This window comes from Ruditapes philippinarum, unplaced genomic scaffold, assembly GCF_026571515.1.
Source record: "Ruditapes philippinarum isolate M1 unplaced genomic scaffold, ASM2657151v2 ctg5323_1_1_1_1, whole genome shotgun sequence".
Classification (NCBI taxonomy): domain Eukaryota; kingdom Metazoa; phylum Mollusca; class Bivalvia; order Venerida; family Veneridae; genus Ruditapes; species Ruditapes philippinarum.
The window spans coordinates 31,931-47,363 of NW_026859826.1; the positions used below are offsets into that span (position 1 = coordinate 31,931).

Genomic DNA, 15,433 nt, shown 5'->3' on the forward strand with positions numbered 1-15,433 from the left:
GGGGTATTTAAGATAAATGCAAAATATGCAGAAGATAATTAGGAAATATACTCCGAAATAAATTGAAAAATAGTAACGCAGAAACCTATGTTCTTTATTTTATTACCCCAAACAAATCATTTGAAATTTTTAACTAAATCTAAATGTAACATAACTAAAACAAGAGCAAAAATAACTCAACTATTCTTAACTTGCAAGTTGAAAAAAAAAACGTGAGTAGATCTTTATACTGTTAATAATTACTCTTACCCTGTAACTGTACAAATTTCTTATTTACATGGTACACTTGCTTTAGCGTTAAGGATAACTCCCTGTGGCCTGTTGGAAATTTACATAACAAAAAAGTGAGGGTGAAAAACGTAAAATAAGTATAATACGTTCTATATGAACATTTTAAATGCCGGCTGTTCTAAAAAGTTAAGGCATAGTACTAATAGGTTATTAGAATCCATTAAATGATAATTGGTTGGATTATACAACATAATATAATATGATTTTTTTTTTAAATTCTTTATTCAAACTTTATGTTCTCTAGGAAATGAAATACATTGCGTTTTGGGGATGAAACATATCATATTTTATAGAAAATGTACCTTCAGCTTTTTATTTTGTGTGACTAATTAAATAATTTATAGTCTTTTATTTCATTTCTACAATTTGAAATGTTTTGTGTTATGTACTCGATTCTGTTGAAACAATTAAATTTCTAAAAAATATGCTTTGTATTATGCATGTAAAGCCATCTTGTTTAGTAGACCTCTTTTTCAAAAATATTAACCAAGTGTTACAAAAACATTATCTAAGGTATTTTTAAACCTATTTTTATACAAATTAAAATTCTATTATGGCTCATTTTGAAAGAGTGTCAAAGTCTTTTGATTACACTTGATTGATGTTTCGGTCATTCTTATTTTACTTCAATTTCATCTAAAACACTTATAAAGTAACGTATTCATTCAAATGCGGTGTCCATTTATTGTAAGTAGTATGTTCATTATTTTTCTACGATTGAATGAAGCAAGGTTTTACATAAAAGTAATATATTCATTAAGGTTATAAACATTCAGGAATTATACACAAATCTACACAAAGAATGAAAAATATATTGACACATTTTTTTCCAAAACCGCAACAAAGCTGATTTCATTTCCTCTTTCGATAAGTCAACTACTCCTCAGATAATTTGACTGCCTCCTCAATAACAAGCCGACAAATAGGACAACTGTGAAGGAAACCTTCACAGTATTCACAAGTTGCCATATGTCTACAAGGAAAGAAGACGATGCAGCTATCTTTGTCGAGACATACTTTACACCGGAACAGTTGTTCAAGCTCTAGTATCTCTGAAAAAAGATAAAAGTGCATCAAATATGTGAAAATTTATAACTAAATTGAAATATAAATGATCTTTGATTATTACAACTAATGTTGAACAGAAACTTTTTCGGGAGAGAGTTTGATATAAGCTTTCAGCATTCTACTCGATCCTGATTGTAATTTGCGTATTGTAATTTTGCATTAAAACATTGAAGAAAATAGGAAATAAATATGTTTTAACCAACAAAGAAAACATCACAATTGAAAACATAAAGCATAACGGTACCAGTTCTCACAAAAATTCTATATTTGAGTTTCGTTTAGTAAGTTTTTTCTACTTTTTACTCGACATTCGAAACTGTTCAAATGTTTGTGTAATGATTTTATTTTATAAAGAGATACTAGTAGTCATCGAAAACAAGTTTTTATCTGCAAGTTTTAACAATATACCCTTTTCTGCATCATCCAACTCGCCTCTTAATTTTTCGTCCTTTCCCATTTGTTTTCCTCTTTCCTTTTTTTCACCTGTTACGACAGCAATTTGAAAAAAAACCCAGCAATTTGTGTTTCATAAATTGTTTTTTTTTTTTAAAAAAACATAACATAAATGAAAATAATTACCACATTTGAGAACAAAAGTACTTTCTCTATCAATTAGATATATCACTTATTTACAACTTTGTCCATTAGATGTTTTCATGCGTCATTATTACGCATGTTTTATATATTATTTAATCTTTAAGACAGTGTCTAACATCATATCATATTCTTCTGTAATGGTTATCACACATTTATCTATCATTAATGCCATTAATCAACTATTTATGCATTGTAAGATCTATATACAAGTTTACTTTTAAGAACTTCTACATTATAACAAATATATCAAGGACAATTGTCTTTCTTGTTTGCAGGTATAAAAGAAGACATACCTCCTAAGCCAATAGTCGGTTTCAGTTTGTGGCGTATTCGTTTCATTTTGTGCTTTGGCTTTAATAAAGAAAAAAAAAGCCCTGTATGAGTAAGCTACGGATTTTGAAGTAATCTTAGTTTCCGAATGTTATCATGGACAGACAGACGAACAAGTGCCACATAATAGTTCGACTGTAATACCGTTGACACCTTTTTTAAAAATCAAAGGTTTTCTTTTAAATCATTATCACAGAGACACTTGGCCAGAAGCTAATTACATACACTAAAAGTAATATGAACGCTATTTTATCATAGAACAAATAGGAAACTTTCGAACTTTTCCCGAGTTAAATTGTCATTTCCTATTATATTGTATAAACTTATGGTTGTTGGGATTTTTTTTCATTTAAACATAAATAAATATGTTTCTAATGAACAAAAATAAAATAATTTATCACACACCCGTGCCGATTTTGCGATTGAACTTACAGTCATTCAATGTCCTCTATTTATTTGATTCTACCCATGAAATAAGGTGCTCTATCAGTCAAATATATTTCATATGTAAAAAATAAATATGAAATATAAATATGAAAGAGGGCAGAGTCAAAACTCATATTTATTTTAAAGGACTCCTTTCGCCATTTTGTTTGAAACATTTGATAAATAAAACATAACTTTTGTTGATTTTTGTTTTTAAAAATTATCTAGCATGGTAGAAAATGGTCTAACTATGAAAATAATTCCGAACACCAATATCTTTATTCTGTACAGACGTTTAGAATTGTTTACGTGACGTCACAAACATCGCGTGCAAAACAAGACGCATCTTTAAATAATAAATATATTACTGCGCGCTGTACAATTGCAGTTGCGTAGCAAGCAAAGAGATTCGTAACAATTCTTTTGATAATGAAATTAAATAAAAAGGTTATTTTTCCGTTTTTCGTGAAATATGGTATATATTTTTACTCAACGTGATAAAATACCACATATTTTCACTCGCCGTTCCGGCTCGTGAAAATATGTGGCATTTTATCATGTTCCGTGAAAATATATTCCATATTTCACTCAACGAAAAAATATCCTTTAAATATAATTATAACAAATATTTAAGAAATGACATCTTAAACTATCTTTTTAAGAATTCATTCATGAGTATATAATTAACTAGAAATGTGCTGTCACGCCACGGATGCCCCCGCAAGCAGCCAAAATTTCAAATGTTATAATATTTAGCTAAAATTTGTTTGCACAAACTTTTGTTTTTCATTTTATGTTCAAAGCCCTTAAAACTATTCAATGTTAACACAAACCATTTTTATACAAAGTTCAAGGCACTGAAACTATTTAATGTTAATCTTTTGTGAATTGCCTATTGCATATTTGTAGCCAGAACAATGACTTCATACATTTCCACGAAAGTATGAGTGCTGAAACTGAAAATTTCAACATTTTTCCAACATTAAAGAGAGATAACTTTGTTCAAAATCACTGAACCACAACCAAATTCAAACTTGAACTGCTTATTCCTAAGATGTATCTATATGTCAAGTTTTAGTTCAATGTGTACAACCATTGGGGAGATAATGAAAGGAAACTAAAAATTTCTGATTTTTCTAAGTTAAACAGCGATAACTCTTTCAGTTATCACCAAAGCATGACCAAATTCGAACTTGATCGGTGTATTCTTATGACATATCCATATGTTAAATTTGAGTTAAATATGTACAACCATTGGGGAGATAATGAACGGAAACTTAAAATTTCTGATTTTTTTCAAAGTTCAAGAGGGATAACTCTGTCAGCTATCATCAAACCATGACCAAATTCGAACTTGACCAGTGTATTCTTATGACATATCCATACGTTAAATTTGAGTTGAATCTGTACAACTGTTGGGGAGATAATGAAACTGATAATTTCCTTTTTTCAAAGTTAAAGGGGCATTACTCTGCCAAAAATCATTGAACTATGATCAAATTCAAAATTGACAAGCAAATTTCCTTGACATATCCATATGTCAAATTTGAGTTGAATGTGTAATACCGTTTGGGAGATAATGAACGGAAACTGAAAAGTTCATCAAGAGGCATAACTCAGTCAAAAATCATGAGACCATGTCCAAATTCAAACTTGACCTGTATTTCCTTATTATATACCTATATGTCAAATTTGGGTTGAATGTGTACAAACATAATTAAAATAAGGAACGGAAACTGATGATAGCGGAAGGATGGAAGGACAGAGGGACGGACGAACGGAATGACGGAACAGGGTAACACTATATGCCCCGGCCATTTAATAGCGGGGGCATAAAAATGAAACACGTCTTTTACGTCTTAGTAAATATAATAATTAAGAGAGATATTTTAAGTTTTCATCCAAATGTCTTTAACCTCGGCCTTGCATTTATGACTTTTAAATTATATGGGTCACCTACTACGAAAGGCAATGTACCTACTTAGTTTCACTTCCCTACCCTTTTTGTAAGTTATTGATTCGGCAAGATTTTACTGTCACTGTGACCTTCATTGTTGCTCTAATGACCTCAAAAAAAGAATTCATTCACATGGGCAATCTTTATATTTTTCATTGTTTTTATCATCGTACGAAAACAAAAGCCACATAAGAGCTTACTTATTTGACACTTCTTAAAAAATAAATTGTTTAATTTGAACAGATTTGTATGTATGTTCGTAACCAAGGCGTGAATTTCTCTAATATAATAACGGACACCCTTATTGTGAGTACTTCAATACTGAACGAAACACACGTTGATTATATTTCTATGCTAACCATTGATTTATAAACAAAAACTGTCATTATGTAAAATTTACACGAACGAAACGCCAAACACTTTCTATATATAATGTATAGACCTTTTTACGACGCGGTCCGTTGCTATGAAAAATCGACCGGAATTAGAATTTTCTCGCGCATGAGCAATCTGCGTAGGTAAAAAAATGCTTCGCCCTACATAGAAAGTTCATAGACAATTCCGAGTTAGTTCGAGGTAAACGGTAGAAAATTATATAAAATAGCTTTCATCAAATATAGAAAAGATGACTTTATAGCTTTGTGGCGAAGAATGCCATAGAAAGGCATGGAAAAGATACTTGTTTAAGAATTCACGATCACGGACCTGACACTGAGATCATTTTTTTAAAAAAAGATGTGGAAATATATCTATTGGCAAATGAAAAGTCAACTTATTTGCTGTTAAAATAGTTCATTTAAAAACAAAATAAATTATATAACATGAAATCGAAATTAATTATCATACAGAAAAAAATATCAGAACAGGTGATAATGCATTTTTAGTGTTCAATATACCTGATTATATCCTTTATCCGATTTGCCTGTGATACAAACAGAAAAATTTAAGTCAAATAATTAGATTTATTTTTCAAAATCTTGAAAAGATAAGATAGGTTGTTTGGAAAAGATATAACACACATTTATCCGTTTCTTCTTAATACATGTCCTTTGTAATTATGCACCTCACACAATTCTTCTCTTCTCAAAATCCATAAACATTGATCGGTATGTTTAAAAGATACATAAATTACCATTTTAATAAGCGTAACTGATTAACTATATCATAATATTTAAACGTCCCGGTTGAATGAACAAACGTTCGCATGCCAATCTTTTTGACACTTGCCGCCTGACCAATCCAGTTATTCAAAGGAAGTGTACAATACAAATTGTGTAATATTATATAATACAGGGGTAATAAAATTTTATCTTTAACACCCTGCTGTTTCAATTTAAATTACTGATGGAAAAATCGTCTAATGATACCTTAAACAAAGACATGTGTGTGCCCATTTTGACCATTGAATTATTACTCCCGCACGTTTTCGTAGATCTTTTTAAAATAAATTCACGTTTTCAGTATTCACCGCCTTAAGTCATCCCAAAATTAATATTTTTTTGGTTCACATAACATGAAATCGCATCTATTAAAGCCTTTAAGTATGATAAACTGTAGACATCTTTATTGCTTTTTGCAGAATGCGCATGCGCGAAATGCAACATTCGTTGCTATAGAAAATCGTATTATAAAAAGTTCCATATAATGAATTCAAAAACATAATTAACTATTATGATATGGTTTTCTTATTATACTTAATTAATGTAACAAGGAAATGAGATTTACATTTTCATTAATAAAATAAACCCAAAAAAAGAATTGTTATTCGATACTTCTATGAATATAGAATTAAATTTCCATATTATGTATTTAAAGTTCAATACAGTTTCCTCCAACAACTCATGTTGAAATCTCATAATCCTCTTTACCTCTACCAGACTTCTTGTGTGACATGACAGCAGTGCAACATTGTTTTGTTTGTGTCACTGCTGTAGTCAGTTAAATAAGATGATAAAAAATATCAAAGCATTTACATTTTCTTTTTCATCTATAATGCTACTCATTTTCTACAAATATCTTCACTTTATCATGGTAAGATATATAAAAATGAATATGTAGATAAGCCAAAACAAAAACTTTCATCGACTTTATTAAATGTCTGTTACACGGCAAATGGTATATCATAGGCATTGATGCAAAGCAACAAAGGGCGTCCAAGCAAGTAATGTTGCCAGTGACGATGACTAAGAGACATCTGATGACCATTTTCTTTTCAATGGTTAATTGGATTTAACCATTATTGTATATTGTAGATGAATAGGTGGACGAAAGACATTGTTTATCATGAACTTTGGTAGGTTTACTAAAATTAGAATATTAAATGTGTTTTCTTTGGAACATACAAAACAGTAGTCAAAATAAAAAAAATAATTATACACCTTTCATACAAAGTCTGTTGTTTTTATTATTATTATACTTATAATAAATGTACAAACAATATGTAACGAAAGGGACTACTATAGTTATATTACATACATATTTTTCATGTCAAATTAAAAAGAAGGTTTGTATTAATACCTGGGACTTAAGATATATTGTTATATTTCAAGTCCCAGATAAATACTGAAAGTAGAACACACACTGGAATAAACTATCTGGGATGAATTTCAAAACGACGAATTTATTGGGAGATCAATTTATCAAAAATTCGAAATCAGGGTCAATTTAGATATCCACGACAGAAATAATCAATCCTGCCAAGTTTGGTTGAAATTGGACAAATGGTTTTTCACAAGAAGGTTTTTTAAGTTCAATATATAATCTATATAACACACATAGAAACACACTCTCTCTCTCACACACACACACACACACACACGCACGCAGGCACGCACGTACACACGCACGCACGCACGCACACACCAACGCACGCACACACACACACACACACGCACGCAAGCACGCTCGCACGCACCCACCAACGCGCACGCACCAACACACACACACACACACACACACACAGAGGTGAATCGTTAAATGCCACTGCATCGCATAAAATATTGATTTAAAATGTATTCAAAATATTTACCAACACCTTTAATTTTGTGATAAAGCGCTTTTGTATGTGTTTACCGCGTATAGCTTCCTGGGGTGTACTAACATGTTTAAATGATCACAACCGTTTTCAATGGTTATCACGTTCGCTGTTTACATTTTAGCGACAGGTACCTTCATTTTAGTAACAGGTACCGTATTAAGTTCTTTTTAGATAATTTAAGTTATTGAGTTATTTTTTGTTATTTTTTTATGGTTTATATCAACAAATGTACATGCCAGTGAGAAAATTTTCATGTTTAAGTGAAGTGAAAATAATGAAATTTAGCTCAGTTCGATTTCCGACACAGTTTTGAATCTAACTGGTTGAGACGTAAAGACAGACATCTATAAAATATCAGATTATAAAATCGGGCGGTCTTGCAGTCGAAATAATTGAGACTACGAGCGAGACATAATTGTGCTTTAAGTATATGCTGTTTAAAGATGCAAATAACTTTGACCTTATTACTTCAAAATCATTAGGGTCACCTTCTAGCAATGGGCAATGTACCTACTAAGTTTCAAAAACCTTCGCTTTTTTCTGAGTTATTGTTTGCATGTGTCAATTTGACATATTTTTTTTTTAGATCTAATGACCTCAAAATAGATTAAATTCATTAACTATTCATAAGCAATCATCTTTACTTATTCCATTGTTTTTCATCACCATAAGAAAAATTACCAACGTTAGAGCTTACTTAATAAATGTCATCATAGAAAATGGCTTGTTAATTACATGTTTACGTTACCAAAGCATACATTTCCCTAGAGTGATTTTCAGTTATCACTACTGTAATACTTCAATACTGAACAAGATATCGGTCTTATTTTAATGCTTACATTGTACCTTTGATTTACTTACAAAACCTGTCTTTCTATAATATAATTACAAAGACATTATGCCAAACACTTATATATTATAGATAAAACAACGTTAAATCTAATGTTCTGGTTTTCTTAAATTTTAATTATTTAACATGGAAATGAGCTGATATTTTTCATAAATAAAATAAACAAAGAAAAAATGTATAATAATTTTTAGACTTTACTAGTAATAACGTGTCAGAGTTAAATAGTCCAAAACATGCACCCGCTGTCTGTCTAAAGCATGTCCGTTGAATGGCTCATTTTTCTGGGGTTTACTTATTGAAAGAGATTACGATAGAAAAGTCATAATCGGATGCTCGAACAATGGTTACTTATTTTGGGGTTTAATATTGTGACGACAGGGAACGTGTTTTTCTTTTTTGCCTATGATACAAAGAAGAAACAACACCAAAACACTCGGCAATCTGATTTACACTCAGGGGCACCGCCCCCTCGTACAAAGCAGATAGTCTCGTGTTTCAATGCTCTTTCTATTACTAAGAATTGTGAATATTTGATTCATCTATGTACATAGAAATAAATATTCATATCATGATGTCTTCTATCAGAATCCCACGCTTCGTCAATGCATGCTTCAAACAAAAACAAAAAGATTTAGCAAGGAAATAAAAAATGAATGATGCTTTGTTATTTTTTTCTTTAAAAGACATAGAAATGTTGTTACATATTCATTAAATTAAAATACATTGTAAAATTCTTCTATTTAGACTTTTTTAAACAACAACGGAATTTACAGTTGAGACATGCCACATGAGAGACGTTGAAAAACAAAACAGAAAGCACGCCGAGTTTAATGTTCTTGTAATACATGACAATCTTTAGATACAATTTCGGTAAGCTTTGATGTGGGTTCCTTAAGTTTCAATACTGGAGAAACAGTTTACATTGAACGATCTCTTTTATGCTTACATTGGAATTCATTAAAGCAAAAGGTCTACAAATCATGTCGGAGTATTACAAACCAAAAATAAGTATACGTTTGTGCTATCGTATAAAAGAGCACTCAATGGAAAAATAAATCAAAGAAAAAAAGTAGGGCCAGTTCTTGACTGGCATGGATTTTACATCCAGTTTAACTGTAACATTGTCATAAAAAGTCATAGAGGTCATCTACCAGCAATAGGCAATGAACCTACCCAGTTTTACTAAACTGCGCTAATTTAATCAGAATTTGATCGACAAGGGCGCGTTTTACTCCGTTATAGTGGTCTTATAACGGATAATTCATTTGCCATGGGCAATGTCCCTTTAAAGTTTCAAGAACACAAGCTAATTCTTTCAAAAAACAATTGAGCGGTCAATGATTTATGCTAAACGTCACTGTGGCCTCAACTTTTGATCAAATGACCTCAAATATTATATATATCGGATAAATTAACTAGCCATGGTCGACCGTCTCACAATACGGGGTCTGTGATTTTCAAGAAGCGTCATACATTATATAAGTTGCATTACATTACTGTGAATACTTTTTATTTTAGTACTGAACAGAACACTTTACATTTAAACGATCCTAATAGAATTCATAAAACATAATAGAGAGTCGCATGTTGAAGTACACTTATCCAAAGGTAAGTATGAGCTGTTGTAAGATGCATAAAAATGTAGAAAGGCAGTTGCCTACCAAGTTTTGCTAACCTACAATTATACCTTCGAGTTATCGATCGAGCAAGGTTTTTTTACTGAAAGTATTATGATGACCTTGACTTTTGACCTTACGCCATCAAAACTGATACTTGTAGGCATAAGTTTCTTGTCTTGTGCAATTACCCTTTGAAGTTTCATAAACATACATGTATTCCCTTCTACGGTAATTGAGCGGCAAATGATTGTACGCTAAATGTGACTGTTACAATAACTTTTGATCAATGACCTTTATATAGAATTTATTAACTAATCATGGTCAATCTTCTTACTGAGTTAAATAATTGGCTGACAATGTGATATCGATACTGAACTAATGGCGTTAAAAAATGATTATAGAATTGCTTTCTGGCAAATGTCTGTACAAAGTTTTACAAGGTAAGTCTTATTTTTCTAAAAATCAGAAATCAGTTTGGTATATCAAAATCGAAATTCACACATAAGATAGCATAAACATATTTTTATTACTAAACATGGTAGCAGAGAGGATCAATGAGAATCACATTGTTATATCTGCCTCATGTTTTTTATTGTAAATAAACAAATTAGGATCTATGTTTTCTAAAAGTGAAAATATGGTTCTAATCTAAACATTTACAATTTGTTTTGTACTCCAAATGATTTTGATAGGAAAAATATTTTGGATAAACAAAATATTTTATCGACATACCTACCCTAACCAAACTGCTATAGGTCGCTGGAGGGGAAACAAAGATAATTTTAAAGCTTGCCTTGCTTTTAAAACCTTTTATTTCAAATACCAGAATTTTATACAAATTATATATTGTTGTGTGTGTGCGGGCGTGCGGGCGTGCGTGCGTGCGTGTGTTTGTGTGTGTGTGTGTTTTTTTTTCTTTTTTTAATCAGAGTCTGTCTTTCAAAATAACTAGGTAAATGTACTTTAAGCAATATTAAAGCATAGTTTTATCAATAGCAAGATTAACAAAATAAATAGTGTATATATATCATGGAAGAGGGGGGATATCTAACAGTAAGAGGGCTTAACACATCATTAGGTATATGTACACAAAGCAACGATTCTAAGGCTTAGGCAAATTCATACTTCATTTATGTTGACTTTGACTAAACTCTATGCCGAGTGATTAAGATCGTTGACTTCAAACCACTTTCCCCTAACCGCTGTTGGTTCGAATTCCGACAGAGACTTTGGATTCTTTAATGTGAGGAAGCTCCTTTAGCCTCCTCTAGTTTACGGATTGCCGGTGGTTCTACTCAGGTGTCCGTTCGTGCCTGAAATAATGCACGTCAAGGCACCTGAGGTCTTCCTCCACCAGCAAAGCTGGAACGTCGCCATATGACCTATACTATGTCTATGTGACTTAAAACCCAATCAAACAAACTAAACTCTATGTGAAAATATTTTATTTAGAATCCATGTAATATTAACAGGAACAATTCGATTACCCACGTCTTTTAAGTATGGTGTTTTTTACTTATTTATTAATTAATTAACAAAGACATTAATCGATTATATTTTACATGCACTATGCACAACGATACAAAATAATGTATTATGTTTCACTCAAATGTAAATGTTATAGTTTATTTTTTTTACCATAGGGTTTCTGTGTAAGTTTTGACTTCATACTTACATAATCAAATATACAACCAGTGTTTTTCACAATGTAAATTAAAAATTATATACTAGTATAGAGAAACAAAATAAGACTAAAGGATATATTAATACTTTAAAGTGGCACCGCATATGCCAATTAATCACTTGGCGTGTGTGTTCAATCAAGAAAATATATATTTGCAATTAGCACACGTGGTGGCTCATTCTAAATTTTAACTTTAAGCACATAAATGAATGGTACTGCCCGTTACACACAATCAACATAACACAGTTTCGACATAAGTTTTGATATATCAACAACAAATTGTCAACAATATTTATTGTTAAAAAAGTAATTACTGCTAAACATCTATTATTTGGCATTATGAACAATCACGAAACAAGGACGGACCAATATTATGTCAAATATGAAATATCTACAATCAAAATTTTTTTATAAACTCAAGCACTCAAGAATGATTTTTTTAAATATTTAAATCATGTTCAGTCGGACAACAGCAATTAGTAATTTTTTCTTACTGCCACTTCTCACTCATACTTAATATGAATGAACAATTAACATTTGCCATTGAAACATATAAAAACATTTATTACAACAATCTGAATAATATAATACAATTTAATAGAAAACTCACATATAAAGAATTATTGTTCTTATGAAAGTCATCCTTACCTCTTTTTCCTCCTCCTGCTTTTCTTTTATCTGATGTGCATCGTTTTTATCTCTCTCATTCTTATCCTGCAACTTATTCTGCAACGCCCATTCCTCAAACAGCTAATAAACAAAATATTTGAGTCGTCAGTATTGTACAACGGAAATATAATATATAAAATAAGCAAAGACAATTACTTACACATTCCATGGGACACAAAAAAATACCAAAAAGATGTAAAAAAATATGCAAAAAAAAGTCCTGACTTCGTTAGTCACGCGATAAATTCTGTCAATCAGTCATAAAACTCACATAACATGCAAAATAGTACTTGAAATTTGATTTTTTTTATTCATCTTAAATCTAACTTTCAATTTCATTTAAATATTTTGGCTCATCTGGAGGCATGTTGTTTTAAAGACTCCAAATAGGCACGAGTTAACAAATACTAGAAATTTATGTCATATTGTTGTTTCAACTATTTGTTTGGGATCACCCCTTTCTCATATTTTATGTTTGTGCGTGGCATCTAATCGAAGACAATTGTGTTGGTCCTTTGCATGTATGCAATAATATAGCAACTATTAGAATTCGCTTGGTGGATAATCATTTCATTCTCAAAGGAACACTGTGGGATTAAGTGTAAGATATAGTGCACCCTTAATATTCGGTTAATATTCCCAAGGCTACTTATTCAGCTAATATTTTGTCAGCAGAGTGTCATACAGGTAAAAGTTCAAGTAAACTCACTTTGCATATATGGGTACACGATTTGACTCTGACACACAAATGAAGTATACAATATTACAAAAAATGACAGTCAAGTAAAATGATGTTTGTACAGAAGCAATATAATTTATAAAGCTTTGAAGTTGACTCCATGAAAATTGTTTAAGTTGTAACTCCCATTATGAAAACCCCGAGAGGCGGACGAACAAACTGACTCCGATTAACCTACGTTATTTAATAGTTATCGTTGTTATAATTTCCTTCTCATCACTTCAAAAAGCGAAAATCTTAGTGACGGACGACCAAATTCATAATAGTATACCCCGAAATTATTTTGAGCTTATATTAAAGAGAAACGTATCCTCAACGATGAAAAAATGACGTACCTTTATCTGTTCTTCCATTTTAGTCTTTAAGTCCGCCATCATTAAAAACGTCTAAATGATGATCTCTATATGTACAAAAGGAATTAGATTATTACAGTGCATTGATGATACAAGTTTCTTCGAAATCACGAATGGGGCCATCTTATCTGTTTTGGCAATATATATTCACTATAATTTCTTTTTAATTGTTGTCCTTAGACATACACGATACACTGTCTGTCTCACTAGTAAAATGTTGGGATAGATGATTCCAAAAATATTAATATTTTACAGAGAAGTATTGACGCATTGGTCGAGATTTCTGCCTCTTAACAATAGAACAACTAGTTCGAATTTGAACCCTTGTCGAGTCGTAACCATGAGTGTTTCAACACTTTACAGGTAAACTGTTTTGAAATCTTCTATATTTGACCTATATTGTATGAAAACAAAGAATGTCGTGATTGTGAAGTATTCAAATCCCTCCGACAAAAAACTGTGTAACAACATTGCAAGTGATATATCATATTGTTAAATGATAAACAAAAATAACATACTCAGAATAATATGTAATGTCATAGTAGTCAATTGTTACTTTTTCTTTTTTGTCTTATTATAAATCATTATGTATCATTAAAACTACAATACTTACAAATTACAAAACAAAGTTCAGATGTTAGATATCCAAATGTAATGGCGATATTCGAATTACATGGATTTTAAAATAGCTTGTCAAATTATTAGAAATAGATTGAACTATTTTTAACTAACAATAGGTTTTAACCATGTTAAAAATAATTTTTCATATTTATTTATACAAACCAATGAATAGAAACATACGAAAAATATAATCATCTTCTCGGGAAGGCCCAACTGATTTGTAACTTTGTTATAAATAATTGTCTATCAATATTATTTTGGTACTTTAAACGAAGCGCAACCTGGTGCCAAATCTTAATATTTCCTCATTTGCCTTACTAAAACCTAATTAGTAATTTGTAACACCTAAAACTGAGTAAACGCAGGATAAGGAGAAACACAATCCTAATAAGTAAGTCTTAATTAGTGGAAGTAAAAGCCATATCTGAACTTTGAAACATTTAATTAAAAGAAGAGTAAAAACGGCATATGTCGTATACTCTTCTTTTTATAATCTTTAAATTATTATATTTGTTTTCCCTAATAAGAGGAGTTTATTAAGTGTTTATTGTTTTTTCTCCTAATAAAAGACAACAAAGTCACAATAAGGTGTAACAGAGTACTAATTAGGCCTTTATCACTACTACAAATGCTCTTTCGTCTCATTAGGAGTTTAAAAAGTCATAATAAGGTATTAAAACTGCTATTAGGGATACTAAAACCTTAAAAATGTCTAAATTTTTAATACTCTTATTAGTCTTTTATAACTCTTAATAAGAGTGACAAAGTCCTAACTATGATGTTTACTTCTAATAAGCAATTACAAAATCGTATTTGACTTTTATAACTTCTTATTTAAGAATATTAAGAGGACGCTTTCGTTAATATTGCTTTTTACTGTTATCTCGTATCATAAAGATTCATGATTTATTACTTCAATATCGAATGTTCACTATCTTTTAAAGTTTTTATAGATAAGCGAGCTTAGCATACCTTCATTGTGCGGTTCATTTATTTACATTGAAAATCATATGACCAAGTGGGAAACCTTAAGAAAATATATTTTTTTGGGACAGCTAATGCTTTTTTATCTTTATCACTGATACTGTTTTTCAAAAATAACGTTACCACTTTTTAAAGTCAGACGACTAGGGCATTTGAAGTGCGATTTGATAAACTTTTTTTCCTTTTCAAATCAGCAACATAATTCACT

At 30.7% G+C, this 15,433-nt stretch overlaps 1 protein-coding gene across 1 annotated transcript; it reads right to left on the reverse strand.

Moving 5' to 3' along the window:
• Positions 1 to 268: 268 nt before the first annotated feature.
• Positions 269 to 14,310, reverse strand: LOC132758032 (baculoviral IAP repeat-containing protein 8-like). The gene is made up of 6 exons (XM_060749550.1): positions 14,234 to 14,310; positions 13,603 to 13,667; positions 12,508 to 12,609; positions 2,250 to 2,307; positions 1,768 to 1,842; positions 269 to 1,343 (listed from the first exon to the last, which is right to left on the reverse strand). Exons 2-6 carry the CDS (start codon positions 13,642 to 13,644, stop codon positions 1,168 to 1,170), a joined length of 453 nt encoding a protein of 150 aa, XP_060605533.1. The 5' UTR covers positions 13,645 to 13,667; positions 14,234 to 14,310; the 3' UTR covers positions 269 to 1,167.
• Between the last annotated feature and the right edge of the window lie 1,123 nt (positions 14,311 to 15,433).